Source organism: Pongo pygmaeus, chromosome 18, assembly GCF_028885625.2.
Source record: "Pongo pygmaeus isolate AG05252 chromosome 18, NHGRI_mPonPyg2-v2.0_pri, whole genome shotgun sequence".
Classification (NCBI taxonomy): Eukaryota; Metazoa; Chordata; class Mammalia; order Primates; family Hominidae; genus Pongo; species Pongo pygmaeus.
In genome coordinates this window covers 34,876,497-34,893,319 of record NC_072391.2, presented here as the reverse complement: position 1 = coordinate 34,893,319, position 16,823 = coordinate 34,876,497, and the positions used below count along the sequence as shown (strand labels likewise).

General features: G+C 40.1%; 1 protein-coding gene across 4 annotated transcripts in view; it reads right to left on the bottom strand.

The window, feature by feature from the left end:
- LOC129015228 (cyclin-Y-like protein 1B) overlaps window positions 1-16,557 on the bottom strand; it is a 32,920-nt gene extending 16,363 nt beyond the window's left edge. For 2 of the 4 annotated variants that reach the window (XM_054452847.1, XM_054452849.1), the window contains exons 1-6: window positions 15,656-16,555; window positions 14,278-14,337; window positions 11,920-11,954; window positions 6,249-6,349; window positions 1,116-1,167; window positions 405-524 (exon numbers count right to left, since the gene is read on the bottom strand). In XM_054452847.1, coding sequence (XP_054308822.1) covers window positions 405-524; window positions 1,116-1,167; window positions 6,249-6,349; window positions 11,920-11,954; window positions 14,278-14,337; window positions 15,656-16,154 — 867 coding nt within the window. In that variant the 5' untranslated portion in view covers window positions 16,155-16,555. Of the gene's footprint in view, window positions 1-404; window positions 525-1,115; window positions 1,168-3,224; window positions 3,261-6,248; window positions 6,350-11,919; window positions 11,955-14,277; window positions 14,338-15,655 lie in introns of all 4 variants that reach the window. The other 2 variants (XM_054452845.1, XM_054452848.1) reach the window with 2 other exon arrangements.
- Between the last annotated feature and the right edge of the window lie 266 nt (window positions 16,558-16,823).

Here is a 16,823-nt window from a genome sequence, read left to right as displayed (position 1 = left end):
TAACTGGTAGCACATTCCTGGGCAATTTCTGGAGCAGGCACAAGAGGTCAGCAGGAACAACAAAGCATTCAGAGCAGCAGCTCCTAGTCACAGCATACATCAGAAGTGCCCAGAGAATATGGCCTGGGACTCAGCTTAGATCTACATTGGAATCTGTTGAAGGAGAAACCAGAAATCTCTCCTGCTGCCTTTAATAGCAATTACTCTCTGATAAGAAAAGCAATTGCATCATTTTAAACCGTAATGATGATTAAACTCAAATATGTGTATTTACTTTGCTTGCACAGGTTTCTCTTAAAAGATCTGATGATAATTCCAGGAATCTACTTTTAGTTAGAAACACGGCCATACCCTGTGTAGGAGACCAGTTGTTAAAGATGCTTTATAGATAAGAAATATCTTACCAAAGCTACGATTGCACATGGAGGTGTTAGTTTTGTGACTAGAAAAAGAGTACAGAAATATCTGAAAATACAGTTGCGTTTGGGATCACGCTCGAAGGATTTCCCTGGAGCCTTTCCTTGCTGAAAGAAGAAAAAAGGCAACATAAATATCCACTCAAGAAAACTTTTTAAGTATTCTTAAGACGGCAGTGCTCCCATTTGTGCCCACATGTCCCTTAAAATAATTTTGATGGGATAAAATATCTTTCAGTTTTTAAAAATATAAACAGTGGGATCTTAAAATATTTTTGGTTTCCTATAAACAGAGACGCTAAGTGGCCCTGTGGCTATCACATGTCTGAAGAAGGACGTTTTTAAATTTTTATAGCATTTAAACTGATTTAAATTTAAATTGTTTTCTAGTTCTATTCACAGAGATTGTGCATATTTGTCGACTATTTACAAATATTTATATTGTTTGCTGCCACAGAAAATTATCTTTTAAAACGATGCATTTTGTTATCTCGATGGTATATTTACTCCCCTTAGCACACTAATGAAACAAAGCTGCAAGTCAGCTCTTACTCCAGCATGCCCACTTGATAACACTCCTTATATAAGATGATTAGACACAACAGAGGCAAGACTTAAAGGTGGATGATTTTTACTTCAGCATGAACTAAACACAACTCTATGAGACAAAAATAGAACCTCAAAGAAAGTGACACTTACCGGAAGTGGATGTATTGGCTCGTCAAAAATAGCCAGAGATCTATTTGCATATCTATAAAATAAGAATGTGCATTTATGAAATTAATTTGGGAATTGTTAACATCTTAGTAAAGTATCTGCTGGGAGTAGGGCATGGAGGGTGGAGGAAGATACATCTTGTTTGCTTTGGTAAAATTTGCTCACCAAAACAGGTTTTGCAAATTTTTCTCCTGGATCCTGGCCTTCAGAGGGTTTCTTGACCTCTTTTTCTTCAGCACATAATACTCTAAACTGTGAAGTCTTTTCTACATTGATGAGCCAGACTTGACTTTAAATATTGACCCCCGCTAACAGGCAATGGTAATAAACTATATCTATTTTCACTCCTCTAACCTCATGCTGGAACACAAGAACATTTTATGAAGCAGTAGTGGTTGGCAGTAAAGTTTTTAGAACTTTTAATAAATGTGAATGAGATTGAGATTTCCCAAATATTTCTTTATTATACTTTTATCATATTTGTTTAAGTAGTTTGAGTTACAAGCTTAATTGCCTTTTTATTTTAAAAGAGGCCAGTCTTTAATGAACTTTAAAAAACTAACACATTGTGTGTTGATTTAGGAAACCAGTGGTTCTCTAAATGTGGTTTGTGGACCCCTGAGATTCCCTAGGAGGCCCATGATGTCAAAACTTTGTTTTTGTTTTTTTGAGACAGGGTTTTTTTCTTTCAGCCAGGATGGAGCACAGTGGTACAAACATGGCTCACTGCAGGCTTGACTCCCTGGGCTCAAGCGATCCTCCTGTCTCAGCCTCCCAAGTAGCTGGGATGAAATGTGCACACCACCATGCTCAGCTAATTTTTAATTCTTTTTTGGTATGGTTGGGGTCTTGCCACATTACTCGGACTAGTCTCAAACTCCTGGTCGCATGTAATTCTCCCACCTTGGCCTCCCAAAGTGCTGGGGTTACAGGTGTCAACCACCACCTATGGCCCTAAATGTTCTTATAAGAATACAATTCAACCTGAGAAACTGATTGAAAATAAAACATAAGAATAATTATTAAGACATTGCTTGCTTTCTCACTGTTCAACACTTGTAATGATTGCATAAAAGCCAAAGTGGGTAAAACTGCTGGTTTCTCAGTATGAATAAAGGCTGTGGTACCAAATTATACTAGTATTCATTCCACTCTTCACTGCCCCTTGCAGTTTTTATTAAAGTAGCCTGCTTCACTTAAGAATGTCCTTGATGAAACAGTAAAAATTAATGGTGTTATCAAATCTTGACCTCTCTTTTTAGTATTCTAAGTAGAAAGTTCACATAAAGCACTTCTGCATGCTGAAGTACGGTCATGTTAAAGAAAAGCACTTGTGATTTAACTGTGAGCTGAACAAGCCAATTTTTCACAGAACACCATTTCTATCTGAAAGTATGACTGACTATCATTCTCAAAGAGAAGAGGAGTTTGTCATCTCAAGGAAAATAACAAGTATTTGTTGTGTATAATAAATCTAATGCTTTCAAGCTAAAAATCAGGACTTGGAAAACTCATACCTAATACTGTGAGCTTGACAGCATCTAATGTTTGAAGACATTTTTATAATTGTGGGGATACTAATGAAAGTGAGTTTTCATACTATAAATAAACATGAATTAATATTTTCCAGATAGCCAATGCATAATATTATAAAAGCTGGTAAGGGGAAAGATCCATTCAGTGTACAAGAAAGATCAGTGAGTATTAGTGGAATGAATTCATTGATATGTACAATCCCACTATAACTATTTTAATAACTTAGCCCTTGTGGAGTTTTGGTGTGGTTAAAAATACCCACAATTACCTGAAAGCTTTAAAAATGCATGTTTTTTTGTATTATATATTTGCATGAGGCCAGGTCATCTTTTTATTGCTTCTTTACAATAAATTGCAAACAAGACATAAGCAAATACACTTTGGGACCCTCAATAATTTAAGAGGTAAAAGAGCCTTTAAAAACCCACAAATGATTCACTTTAGTACTGTAAAATAAACACTCTACAGCTTATGTCTATAGTTACAACCTAACTGTGTGTCATATTATACAAAGCAATGAGCTGGAGTAACAAGGCAGGTTTTCAAAGAGCTCACCTGTGCTTTATGTTGTAATATATTGCCAAAGTCACACTGTGGAGGGAAAAAAATATTTGTAAGTACTGATTTTATCATTTGTTTTGGCCTGAAGATATGTTTTTAAAAGGGGGAGGAGGAAACCCTCTCAGTGGCCCTGAAATCTTCTTGTTTGAAAGAGTACTGTATGAGCACTTTTCTTTTGTTTTAGCTCTCTGGCTTTATAGCGAAAATGGGAGAACTAAAATGCTAGGCAATATGTTGTTAGAAGATGTTTCTGCTGATGGTTATTCCATATAAACAATTACATATTTTCCCTGTCATTTGCTCTTCTACCCATAGAACCTTTCATCCTGTGCAAGTCAGTTATATCTATGTGTACATATGCTTCTATTTAGGCCATACAGTAATGTTTTGCTTTTTAAGTGGCTAGGCCCTGCATTTCAGCTGACTTAGTTCACCATCACCTACTCACCCATTTGTCATTATTTCCCTAAAAGCACATCATCAATGTGCTTTATACCAAATAAAGTAATTTAAAATCACCTATGCATAATTATTAGCAGAAAATTTATTAGTAAACAAAATGCACACAAAAATCGATGACACTTGTAGCTATCCTGAAATAAACAGCACTAAACAGACAGCGTAACACCGCATCATACAATATTCATGACAGGTATTTCCACATTTGTTTAAACAAAATATTAGTGAACAAATACAACTCTTCAGATGTATGTTACTGTGGTCCTAAGTCATCCTCAGATGTTGTGTGTCAGCAAACAGGTGCTTCTCTTGGATAAGTTCTGTGCTTCCATTTGCCCTCAGCATTTAAAATGAGGCTCAGAATAATTTGAGAAGGGAAATTTGAGTTGTAAAAAGTAGGCCTTAGAACATTATTAGCATCTAAGATGGATATTTCTATAGTGCCTCAAACAGTTTCATCTCCAAATTGTTTTAAAATCACAGAATTTGAAGTTACATGCTGAAAAGACCACTGAATCTTACATGACACTCCATGAACCACTCATTTTACAAACAAGAGAACCAAGGCTTCAAACTGACTTGCCCAAGGTCCCCACATAGTGCTTTTGTGAGCTGCAGGTGTTCATGAAACACTACGGTACAGTTTAAATTTAAGCATATGCACACATACATAGAAATGACTTGCACAGACAAAAGGCTCTATGGGTAGAAAGAAGAGCAAATGACTGAGAAAACGTGTAATTTATACATGAGAACCATCACTCCTCCATGCAAAGGAAGCAGTGTTCCCCATGTTTGCTGCACACTGGATCACCCGAGAAGCTTTAAAAATGGCCTCACTGCCAGCTGGAGACATTCTGATTTAACTTGCATTGGGTATGATTTGGACATCAGGGTTGTTGGCAAATTTCCCCAGGTGATTCCAATGTGCAGCAAAGTTTGTGAATGACTGAGTTATGGTTAAGGTCAGAATCATCTGGGATGCTTTTGTCCGTATAACGATGCCTCATATACTTAAGCATTCTTCTAAAAGGCTTATGAGTGCCCAGAGATGGAGAGAATGTGGAGCTGGGAAGATGCATGTGTTTGCAGACATATATTTTGAAGAAACATGTATATGTGATTCTAATATGGCTCACTCATCCCTTTGAGAACAATGGACTACTAACTATGAAAAACATTTTTCAAAATCTTTCCAAAAAGCCAATTTGCTGTATTAATTTACTCAGTAAACCTTCATTTCACCAAAAGTAAATATACCAAATGATCCCTTCTAAAATTGGAGAGCAAATTAAAACTAACTGTACTTCAAAAATAGACTTCTAGGCCAGGTGTGGTAGCTGGTGCCTGTAATCATAGCACTTTCGGAGGCTGAGTTGGGTGGATTGCTTGAGCCCAGGAGTTTTGAAACCAGCCTGGCCAACAGAGCGAAACCCTGTCTCTAAAAACAACAAAAAAAGTCTATTTTAAAGAAACTGGTAAGAATTAGACTATGCTGCAAGAAAAAGCAGAACCTCTACTTGTTTGAGCAAGGTGAAGCTTAAAAATTACTTTTGAGTTGCATACTGAAACATCAGAATCTTTTGAAATCAGAAGAAACCAGGGACTCTAGCCAAAACAGAGTGCCTTTTTACTTAGGGTTGAATACAAACATTAAGTGATGACTCCATAGAGGCCAAAGCTCAGGGCTTTAGACACAGGTGGATTCCAGTTCCTGCTGAAACAGAATTTGATCTCAATAATTGTTATACAGGAGAGAGGAAAGTGACATTGTTATGAGCATAAATTTACCATTTTTAATTAAAGTAGAAGTTACTGACAAATTAGCTTAAAAAGCTAGTACATTAGAAACAAAATTAAGCTTGTAAGCTAGTCATATTTATAGACTGGAAGTTAGGGATAAGGACATTAATATTCTAAGGTAGTACTTCTCAAACTGTTTTCCCAAAAATCAACACTCATAATCTAAGGAGATGTTAATAATGTTCCCTGGAGATCTTCAGTGGAACTGGGCTTTGTTGTGACTTTTTAAATAAACTTGAACCCACCGTTCAAGGGTGTTTTGAAAAGGCATGTCTGATCGTAGCCTATGAAGTGCTCACGCATGATGGGAAAATTTAAATGCAGATACACTATGGTACCACTGGAGGACAAGCCGTTCCTTCTTCCAAGACTAGTTTCCAAAGTAGTACCCATGGTCTTAGGCCTGTAGCTCATAAAGAACTAATAATTTTTCCCAGGAACATCCAATAAAAAGCACCTCTCCTTCCAATTAGGTTCAACACTCTCATAACATGAATGCATCAAATAAATAGCTATGGCTTTTCTGGGATTGCTTATTTGCTAAGTAGCTTTCCCTTCTACCACATAGTGTCTAAAATTAAAAGAGAAACAGAAAATTCATATTTAGGTCCTGGAAATCCATATATCATTGACATCAATTTCTTAAACTGCTTGCTGAAAAGGGCAACCAAATGGCTGAAATGACAGAGGATGGCCAGGATGCTTTTAGCATAGGGGGGTCTGTCCCTCGGCCCTTGGCAGCCTCGTTGTACTCACCTTTCTAGTGTGTGTCTAAGATCAGGCTGGCTGACTGTGCTGTTACCTAGCAATATGGTGGAACATGAGCAGTATTTTCTGTCAAGATGCCATGGAGGTATCTGAAGGAGAAGGAAGATAGAGAAAAATGTTTACAGCAGGCTGAACTTATAAAAGTGTGGGCTTTTTTCCTTAGTCAAAATGTCAAACAACAAAGCATTAAGGTATTTCTTACGCCCCATGACCTGCCTGAGTGTGGTACCGTGAGCAGCTCTATGGGAAACTCATTGGAGGTGCTTAACTTCCGCAGATGATGTTTGAGGAATGGGTTATAAAATGCCGCCCTTGCTATGATACCAATCATCAAACCTGGCAAGCCTCTATTATGAACTCCCTTTATAAATAATGGGAAAAGTTTAAAATAACATTTCGTGGTTTTTTGTTATGCAGTAAAAGGCAGCTGAGATTTTCTATTTCTGTTATTCATTAACTACAACAAAATGTCATACATTAAATAATATTGGCACAAGACCATTTTTATTGCAGTAAATAAAGACCTCATACTACATTCACTAAGTTACTAATCCTAAGTGTACTCATTCAAGAGACAGTGTGATGGAACCAGCGTTTTAGAGTCAGAGACCCTGTGTGCCAGGGCTGCTCAGTGACCAAACAAGTGAGGGGCTATAGGTCTCTCTGGGCCTATTTCCTTGGGGGAAGATAGAAAAAGTACTGCTTTAAGACTCTCTCACATCTAGAAATCAGATGATGAAAACAACTACGGGAATTTAACTTTCACTTCATGTTTACGTAAGACTGCTATTACATGACTCAAATGAGAACTTCCGAGAATACTTTACATTCATTTCAAAAGTTGATTGATTTTATTCTGTAAGTTATTTGACACACATCATGGCACTGTCCTGCCTCATTCATGCTGCTTTCTGCCCGGAATACCTATTTCTTTCCCCCTTGTCCCAGCAAGCTTCACCTCCTCTGCCTTCTGGGATCCCTCTGCCAGCATCCACACCACAAAACACTTCCGGTTTTGTGTACTTGTCAGTCTAATTCACTGCGTGTTACATGATAGCAATTGCCTGCAGAGGATCCCCCTGGTGAGAAAGTAAGCCTCTCCAGGAGAGGGAGGTCCCTTCCTCTCCTAACCGCAGCTGCTGAGCACAGAATGTGGGAGAAATTCAGGAGTTCAATAAATGCTTGACAAGTTATTTAAATCAGTTACAATTTGGAAGGTAAATCTTCCTACAGTTACAAATCAATGAAAATTTACCTGCAGTGCTATCAGAGAGATGACAGTGAATCTTTTGAACCCTCTAGAAAATAAACTATCTCTAAAACACTTTAAACGTATCTGTTCACTCGTCAAGAGTGCAATAGCCAATATGGAAACTGCCTCATCTATGTTAAGAAAATGCATTTCCCGGCCGGGCGCGGTGGCTCACTCCTGTAATCCCAGCACTTTGGGAGGCTGAGGCGGGTGGATCACGAGGTCAGGACTTTAAGACCAGCCTGGCCAAGATGGTGAAACCCCGACTCTACTAAAAATACAAAAAGTAGCCAGGCGTGGTGGCGGGTGTGCCTGTAATCCCAGCCACTGCACTCCAGCCTGGGCGACAGAGCAAGAATCTGTCAAACAAAAAAAAAAAAAGAAAGAAAAAAAGAAAAAAAATGCTCTTTCTTAAAAATAATGGCAGTAACCAAATCCCAGTCACCAAATAGTTGAAAAGATCAACAGCATTATTTAAAACCACAAAATACCTATTATTTTAACTTAAAAAATAACTCAGATGAGCCTTCTTTCCTCCTATTAATATGCTTGTTTGCATCATGTTATCACACTCTTCCATCAAGGCCTCCCACCAATACATGAAAGACAGGGAAGGGGGAAGATCTAGTGGTTGTTTATAAAAGTACACAGCTTTTAAAAATTGCCTGTAGCCAGTAATCAGAAATATCCATACAGTCTAACACCATTTTGCTCGTTTCAGATGCTTTTTACTGTAAATTCACTTATTTCTTAACAAATATTCCAGATGGTTTTGAACAATATTACTATTTGAAGGACCAAATTCTCCTTCAAGGTAGAAATGTTTTACCTCTAGCTAAACTCTTAAGTCTCTTAAGCTATTCTATTAATGTATATACTTTACATTAAGCATGTATGTGTGTCAATGTACATACTACTATTGCCTCAAAACACAAATATAGCATGAAAAATGAAAATGGACTCATTTGGATACTTTTATTCAAAGTGAAAGAAGATATCCCTTAAGATCAGTACTATTAGGGGTAATACAGCATAATACTACACCATAACACAACTCAATTCTGAGAAAAAATCCATATATGAGAATAAAAAGAACACGAAAATAATGCACCAAAACCCAAACTAGTTGGTACAGCTTTAGGTGATATCTGTCCCCATTTTCTTCTATTTAACATTTCTTATAATGAATGTATATTGGATTGTGGGTTTCTCTGAGAGGAATTCTTGCTCTGTTTCGCTGGCTGGAGTGCAGTGGCCTGATCTCAGCTCACAGCAACCTCTGCCTCCCACGTTCAAGCAATTCTCCTGCCTCAGCCTGCCGTGTAGCTGGAACTAAAGGAGTGTGCCACCATGCTGGGCTAATTTTTGTATTTTTAGTAGAGACGGGGTTTCACCATATTGGCCAGGCTGCTCTCAATCTCCTGGCCTCAAGTGATCCACTTGCCTCAGTCCCCCAAACTGCTGGGATTACAGGCATGAGCCACCATGTCCGGCTCTCAAGAGCCCCACTTTTCTCCCCACTTTTTTTTACAAGACATGTTTCAGATATTTTTTAAATGATTAATGACTTTTAGCTAACTTAAAAATTTCTAACACTTTGTGCACTAACAAAAACAGCTCCATCTGTGTTGCACAGCAATGGGACCACATGGCATGTATGGAGTTTGAATAGAATTCTTACACAAGGCCTGAGTGGAAAAGTGTAATATGCTTATTGGAGGTATAAATAGAAATTGTCTGAATTAATGTCATAATTATGTCAAATTTAAACTTAGATTTACACTTACATATAGGTTCTAAATTTGGATTAAATATGATGGATTGACCAGAAATTTATTTTCTCTTCCTTCTGAAATCTCATTAGCGTTAGTCATAAAATGAACATTATACACAGGACCAGGAGACAGGATTGACGGCACATGATTCTGAGTCAATGCTACAAGGTGAAAAGCAGATAGAGGAGTGGCAACTGACATGGAAGCGCAGCTTTGGAGCTGACAGGGAGTGACTTGAACAGAAACAAGCAATCTTGTTTGTTTTGAAGAACCCAACCCAGGCTCCAAAATCAGAAGCACATGGTACCTGGGAAGGTAGGGTGAAACATACAACAGAAGCCAGCAAGGTCAACTGTAAAGCTGTGCTTAGAGCTCCAAGTCCACCTCCCCTCCCATCTGATAAGGAATTTGGATGTGTATTATCCGGATATATTATACCTGAGGGTATCTGGGCTCACAGCTACCATGGCTGAAACCTGGGAAATGGGAATAAATTGCACACACAAAGTGAAACTGCACCTTCCTTCCCAAACCTACTTCTGGAAAACCAGCAGCCAAGCTTGCACTGCCAAGGCAGAAAATTGGGAGACCTTCTTGGAAGAAAACTGAACCATCATACCCTCACACAATACACTAATGTCCCCCAAATGAAAAGCTGCTCGACTTCCAAATTCCCACAGTGAGACCCCTCAGTGAACAAGGGTCCTGCTTCCAATCAGAGAAAGCCAAAGATCACCACACATTTGAGGGAAGCCTCCAATAAGAGATCAAAACAACAGGAGAAAGGAATTCCTGGGACCAGTAAAAAGTCAGGAGCAAAACTTTAAAAAATTATCTTAAAATATCATTAAGGAGTTAAAAAATCAATAGAACAGTTAGCACAGAAAGTCAAAGAATCTCTAAGAAGCAGAATGACAGACAAACTGGAAAATAGGAGGGGAAGAAATTAAAGATCAATGCAGAAATACTGGTCTACGAGGCCCAACATCTGAATCATAAGAATACTAAAATAATAATAATGAAACAGAGAAAATAGGAAAATTCTCTAGAACAGATAGTCTGCAGACTTAATGGCCCCAACAAAATAAAAGGTCCCCAGCAATCTTTATTATACAATTTCAGAATCCCAGGGATAGAGAAGGTCCTAAAAAGCTTGAGAAATGTAAAAATTGGTTACATATGATGTGTCACACAATGGTAATAGTTTCAAGAACAGTATAATGAAAACACAATAGAAAATTGTCTTCAGAGCCATGAAATTTAGTTTTCACTCTAGAATTTTATACTCTACAACAAAGGAGGGGTTTTGAGAGAGGCTAGATCTCTATACATGTGTATCCACGAGTCTTTCCTCGGAAACTGTGCTCCAGCACCACTGGGGAGTAACACAAGGCAGAGGGCAATGCACAGTCTAGGACTCACTGATCCAACATGAGTGGTCCCAGAAGAGTTCAGAGAGGGCTCCCAGGCAAACAGGCCAAGGACAGCCTAGGAAAACATAGTCTATCCTGGAGGAGGATAACCAAAGGCCAAGGAAAGTTGCTTCAAGAAAAAACATGGAGCATATGTTTTAGTAGGTAAAACATTATTTTTGATAGGCATGTAACAAATGTTACAACACTTCAGGAAGAATAGCTGTTAAAAAAGAGGCAAAGGAACATAGTCAGAAAATTAATTCCACACACAAAATAATGCAGGATGTGAAAACAAGGAGGCCAGCTAGGGTCTAATGGTTGCATTTGGCTTTATGAGCTATCATGGGCTAGGAAAAGGGGGGTTATCTGGGAGAAGTGCAGAAGTGTTTAAATTTAAGATAAAGAATGAAGGATGTACAAGGAGGAGGCACAGTCAGAATACTCTATGACTCAGCAGTGAATAATATGTGCTTAGTCATAATCATGTAAATACCAATTAGTTATTTAATACAAAATGTGTTAGAGGTGGAGGAAAGAAACAGAGAGGTAAATAAGGTTACAGTGGAGTGAGGAAGCTACACTTTCACCTGCTATGAAAAGAAGTCAGCAGAATGTGTTAAAGAAAATGGACTTAGCTATTTTTCATTTGATCTGATTAAAAAAGATTACTTTTTTTTGAGATGGAGTGTCACTCTGTCACCCAGGCTGGAGTGCAGTGGCATGATCTCGGCTCACTGAAACCTCTCTGCATCCTGGGTTCAAGAAATCCTTTTGCCTCAGCCTCCCATGTAGCTGGGATTACAGGCATGCACCACCACACTCGGCTAATTTTTGTATTTTTAGTAGAGGTGGGGTTTCACCCTCTTGGTCAGGCTGGTTTTGAACTCCTGACCTCATGACGCACCAGCCTCGGCCTCCCGAAGTGCTAGGATTACAGGCGTGAGCCACCGTGCCCAGCCAAAAGATTAAATATTTAAGGCAGATATTTATATCACAACCAAATTATGTAACTTAAATGTCAGACACCCTTAAAATGGGCACAGTAAACTAAAGACTTTCCTGCATAAATCTGATACTTAGGAAAATAGAAGAGATTTAGAAAATCCACCAAAAAAGGATCATGCTAACAGCACTGGCTCCCTGTTAAATTTTTAAGGAATCTTGACAGACTTTTAATTCAAACAACTGATTTCTTAACTTTTCTAGAGCTTACTTACATAATATAGGCGAGAGCTCTTCCTCTTTTCTTGCACTAAGAATGAAAAAATAACTAATGAGTTCTGGTATAAATACCATAGAATAAAAGTAGTTGCTAATCATCTGATTATCACTATAGAAAATGCGACAAAATTCCATTTTAAAAAATTCTTACCAACAAAATTTATAATTTAAATAATCTGGCATGATGAATCTCATAAAGTAAAAGCTAAAAACATAGTTTTATTTTTGACCTAACAGATATTCCATTACGTAAAACTGAAAGAATCGCCATGTACACAAGGAAAGGCAAAACAAATTAGGGAACATGTGTGCCCTCCAAATCTCATGTTGAGATGTAGTGCCCAGTGTTGGAGGTGGGGAAGTGTTTGCATCACAGGGGCAGATCCCTCATGAATGGATTAGCGCCATCCCCTTGGTGATGAGTGAGTTCCTGCTCTGAGTTCATGCATAATCTTCTTGGCTTTTTGTTGTTGTTGTTTTTCTGAGACAGGGTCTCACTTTGATGCCCAGGCTGGAGTACAGTGGCGTGATTATGGTTCACTGCAACCTTCAACCTTGACCTCCTGGGCTCAAGTGATCCTCCCACCTTAGCCTCAAGAATAGCAGGGGCTGCAGGCATGCGCCACCACACCTGGCTAATTCTTAAATTTTCTGTAGAGACAGGGTCTCACTATGTTGGCCAAGGCTGGTCTCATACTCTGGCCTCAAGTGATCTGCCTGCCTCAGCCTCCCAAGTACTGGGGTTACAGGAGTGAGCCACTCCACCTGGCCTGATCTGCTTGTTTAAAAGCACGCAGCACCTCTCACTCTCTCTTTCTCCTTCTGTCACCATGTGAAAAATGACTTCTTCACCTTTCACCATGATTATTAGCTTCTTGAGGCCCTTGCCAGAAGCAGATGCTAGCACCATACTTCCTGTACAGCCTGTAGAACTGTGAGCCAATAAAGCCTCTTTTCTTTATAAATTATCCAGTCTCAGGTATTCCTTCATAGAAATGCCAAAATACAGGACAGATGAAAAATTTAGCTAATAAAAAATTTACCTATTGTATATCTGAACCCCTAGGCAGTAGTGTTTTCTGATTCTACATTTACACATAACTTTCATTACCAGGATCTCATAGCTGACAGCTCTAAGAACCAGTTTCTGGCCAGGAGCCAATCTCTAGATGCACTAGAATCCCTGCAAGCATCCCAAAGGACTTATCGGTCATCTACTAATATGTTACTGAAAAAATAAATGGGTCTTTACACAACTGAAAAGTAGCCTATCTTAAACTCAAATGTTAAAATGAGTGTCCAACCTAATTGAACATGGTATCCTCAGCACACACAATCATTTTGTTCTAACACAGGTCCCAAGAATAAAAGCTACAAGGGGGACTTGGGCCACGCTTTGTTCCCTACAATGCCTCCTCCTTTGAAGTTGAACTGGTCTCACTGACACACATTTCTCACTGCTGAAGAGACAGGGGCATGGGGTAGGTTTTCTTCTACTTCCATGCACTCTGTGTGTGAGAAGCCCATGGCTCTGGAAGAAACTGAGAAATACAACAATCCTAACCAGAAGTTACCAGCTCAAGACAGGCAAAGTCCACACAAACTATGAAAATGCAGGGGAGAAACCCATTTTTTACTGTGCTGCGTTAGTTCAGATGTTATTATATAACCCCCACTTCTTGTATTCTTGCTGGTGAAATTAACTGAAAAACATGGTGTATGGCTTTTTTGAAAATAAAGTAAGATTTAGCAGAATGTTACAAAAAATAAGCAGGAGTACAGAAAACTCCTACAGTTCTAATTCTCATCCTAAAACAAGCAGGATGTGGAAACTTTACACTAGTTTCACACACTAAGGCTAACCTGGAAAACAGCACAGGCCATGTTTACATTTCCATTACATTCGAATGAATAAGTTCTGAGTAGCATGAACATGGATGTGATAGGCTCATGTGGTTAGAGCACTGTGTAAAAAGGAGGCCAAAATCACAGACCCAATCTAGAACAATGGATTCTTTTGATTTGTTCAAGTGAAATCCAAGCTGTAGCCTAAATCCTACCACGCATCATCAAAATGTACTCTTTGGAGCAAGCAAAAAATGGCAAAGATGTATGAAGAAAAAGGCATAAATCCATGACTACTACTTTAAATCATGTGGCCAATTAACTGCATTGATAAAAATGTCACAGTGACAACTAAAGGAAATTATGTCACATATTAAAATAAGACAAGTAAATATATTAAACATGAAAAACTTTTAACTAATATCTGAGTTCCTCTAAATACTTTCTGTAATACACAAAACAGAAAGTTCGTAGTTTTTTGCTTGGAGGAAGAAACAATATTGTCTTACCACTCATTTGATATTTTCTCAGGAAGAGTGTGCTTTTCCTTGGATGGTCAGAAGCAAAATCTGTAGAGGAAGAAGAAGGAAAAATGTAATAATTTAGATGAGTAGAAAAGATTCTTTTTAAAGCTACACATCCATTTTAATCACTTTTAACAGTCTTGAGAAAAGTTTTTAGTAATAAATGTAAAGAAAATAAAAGTCACAATGTCCCAATTCTACTGGAGAATGCAAAAATCACAGAAGTTCTCCACGTATGTGGAATGAAACCAGGCTGTGTCTGGGACTTCTTTTTAAAACTTGCACCTAAATTGATGCAACTTGTAGATGAATCATATACATGCCCTCCTCCTTCTTCGTATCAAATATACCCACCCTCCTCTATGTTGCTATTACCAGCACATTTCAGGGAAAGTCTCAAGCAGCAAGTGATGCTGTGGTCAATTACTGTCAGACACCGGCTCAATATGTCAAATATGTTAAAACAAAGAGCTGTTTTGGGCAAAAAACAATTTTTTAAAGAGACAGAGTTTCATTGTGTTGCCCGGGCTGGAGTGGTGCAATGGTGCGATGGAGCCAGCATAGCTCACTGAAGCCTCAAACTGCTGGGCTCAAGCGATCCCCTTGCAGCTGAGACTATTGGTGCAAGCCACCACACCTGGCTAATTTTTAACCATTTTTTTGTAGAGGCAGGGTGATACATGAGACATACATGGAAATGTGTTGTAAATCCTAAAGAATGATATAAAGAGTCTATTTTGGACTCTCATCCAGCACTACCCATCTACTACCTAGTGTGTAAAACCACTCAGAGGCTTAACTTACACCACCAAACAAGGAAAAACTTTCACAAGTACTTGCATGCTTTGCGTATAAAGGTACAATTCATTCACATACTATCTTTGTTCATTCTTTCACGATTTTTCAATATTCCGAGAGTACACTACTTTCCAGTTACAAAGGCACATTCATCATGAAGCTTAATTATTCTAACGTTTAAATAAATTAAGAGGCCAACCAAAGTTTAAACAGAAGAGCTGTAAGACACTTCCTCTATAGCAATGAAATCTATAGCATACATTTTCTATTTTGGAAACTTACTTTTCGGCCAGCCTGGGGGGATGAGAAAGGGGCCAGAACTGGGCACTGGGTTCCGGAGGAGGAGAGAAACCACCAGATGCTGCAGGGAAAAAGAATTGGGGGTCGGGGGGAGGGTAGGCAGGCACGAAGCAAGGCCAGTCCTCCTGCCTGGTCCCTGGGTCTAGGAAAGCTGGCTAGGGGCAGAAGGCAGGAGCCCGAGGCTGTGGATACCTCTAGTGGGGACCTTGGGTCAGCGGTGGCCACAGGCGTGCCTGAGGGCAAACAGTATCAGTAGCTTCCTTACCTTTGGGCATCTCCTGGTCGCTGATGTGCTGCAGGTCATGGCCCTCTTGGACTCCGAAATCCGACTGGGCAGGCTCCACAGCAGTGGGATGTGGTGCTACTGCCAACTCCGCCTCCGTGATGTTACAGCTGCGTGGCGGTTCCGTCCACCGCACCCTGGGCTGGCTTTGCTTGGGGCTGGCATTGGGGAGCAGCATGTTCCATCTGTGGCGCCTCCGTTCCTCTCTGCCTTGGCCTGCACCTTTGCTTGACGCTGCCTCATAGATGTCAGCGCTGCAGGACAACTCCCCAGACCCCCTGCGCTGGCCCCGCTTGGGGCTGGCATTGGGGAGCAGCATGTTCCATCTGCTGCGCCTCCGCTCGTCTCTGCCCTGGCCTGCACCTCTGCTTGCCACCGCCTCATAGATGTCAGAGTCGCAGTACAGCTCCGCAGACCCCCTGGACAGACCCTGCCTGGGGCTGGTGTTGGTGCACAAGCAACAGCTCAGCGTGTTCCCCATGGGGTAGCTGGGCTCCTCTCCAGCAGCTTGGGCCTTCCCTTGCTTCCAAGTCTGCAGAGCTCAGCACTTCCACCTCTTCCAGCAAAGGCACGGCTGGCCCTGCCACAGCTATGGGGCTGCACCCCACTAGCAGCCCGCACCCTGCCTCAGCCGCCTCCCCTGAGCTGACTTGTCTGCAAGGGTCCCTTAGGAACCTGCTTGGTTTATTTAGAGTAGGTCTAGATGCAACAAGCCTGAGAGCTGTGATTGCGGAGAAGAGAGCACATACGGAGCTCCTCCTCCTTCCACTGCTTCCCACCAACTGAAGGAAGTTGCCCTGCCAACTGCCAGAGCGCCCTCCTGGTTCCCAGGAACCAATCAGGCCCAGAGTCCCCTCCAGGCGCCCCCGCCCCCATTGTGATGTGGGAGCCCGGCAGCCCCGCCCCCACCTTTCATTCCTTGCTGGCTGCTGGGAGCTTTCAGGTTTCTCCATTGTGAGGAAGTTCCTAGAGATCATCACTTTACAATGAATTATACTAAAATTACTGTAACCAAATCTGCTTCCTGCATTATCTGGCATCCAAAGAATGCCCTTTCCCCTGTGGCCTCTGAGGTTTTTAGAAACTAGAAAGAGAAAATTTCTGCAGGTGCTTTCAGAAAAAGCATTGCCATGAACTAAGTCTACTCTGT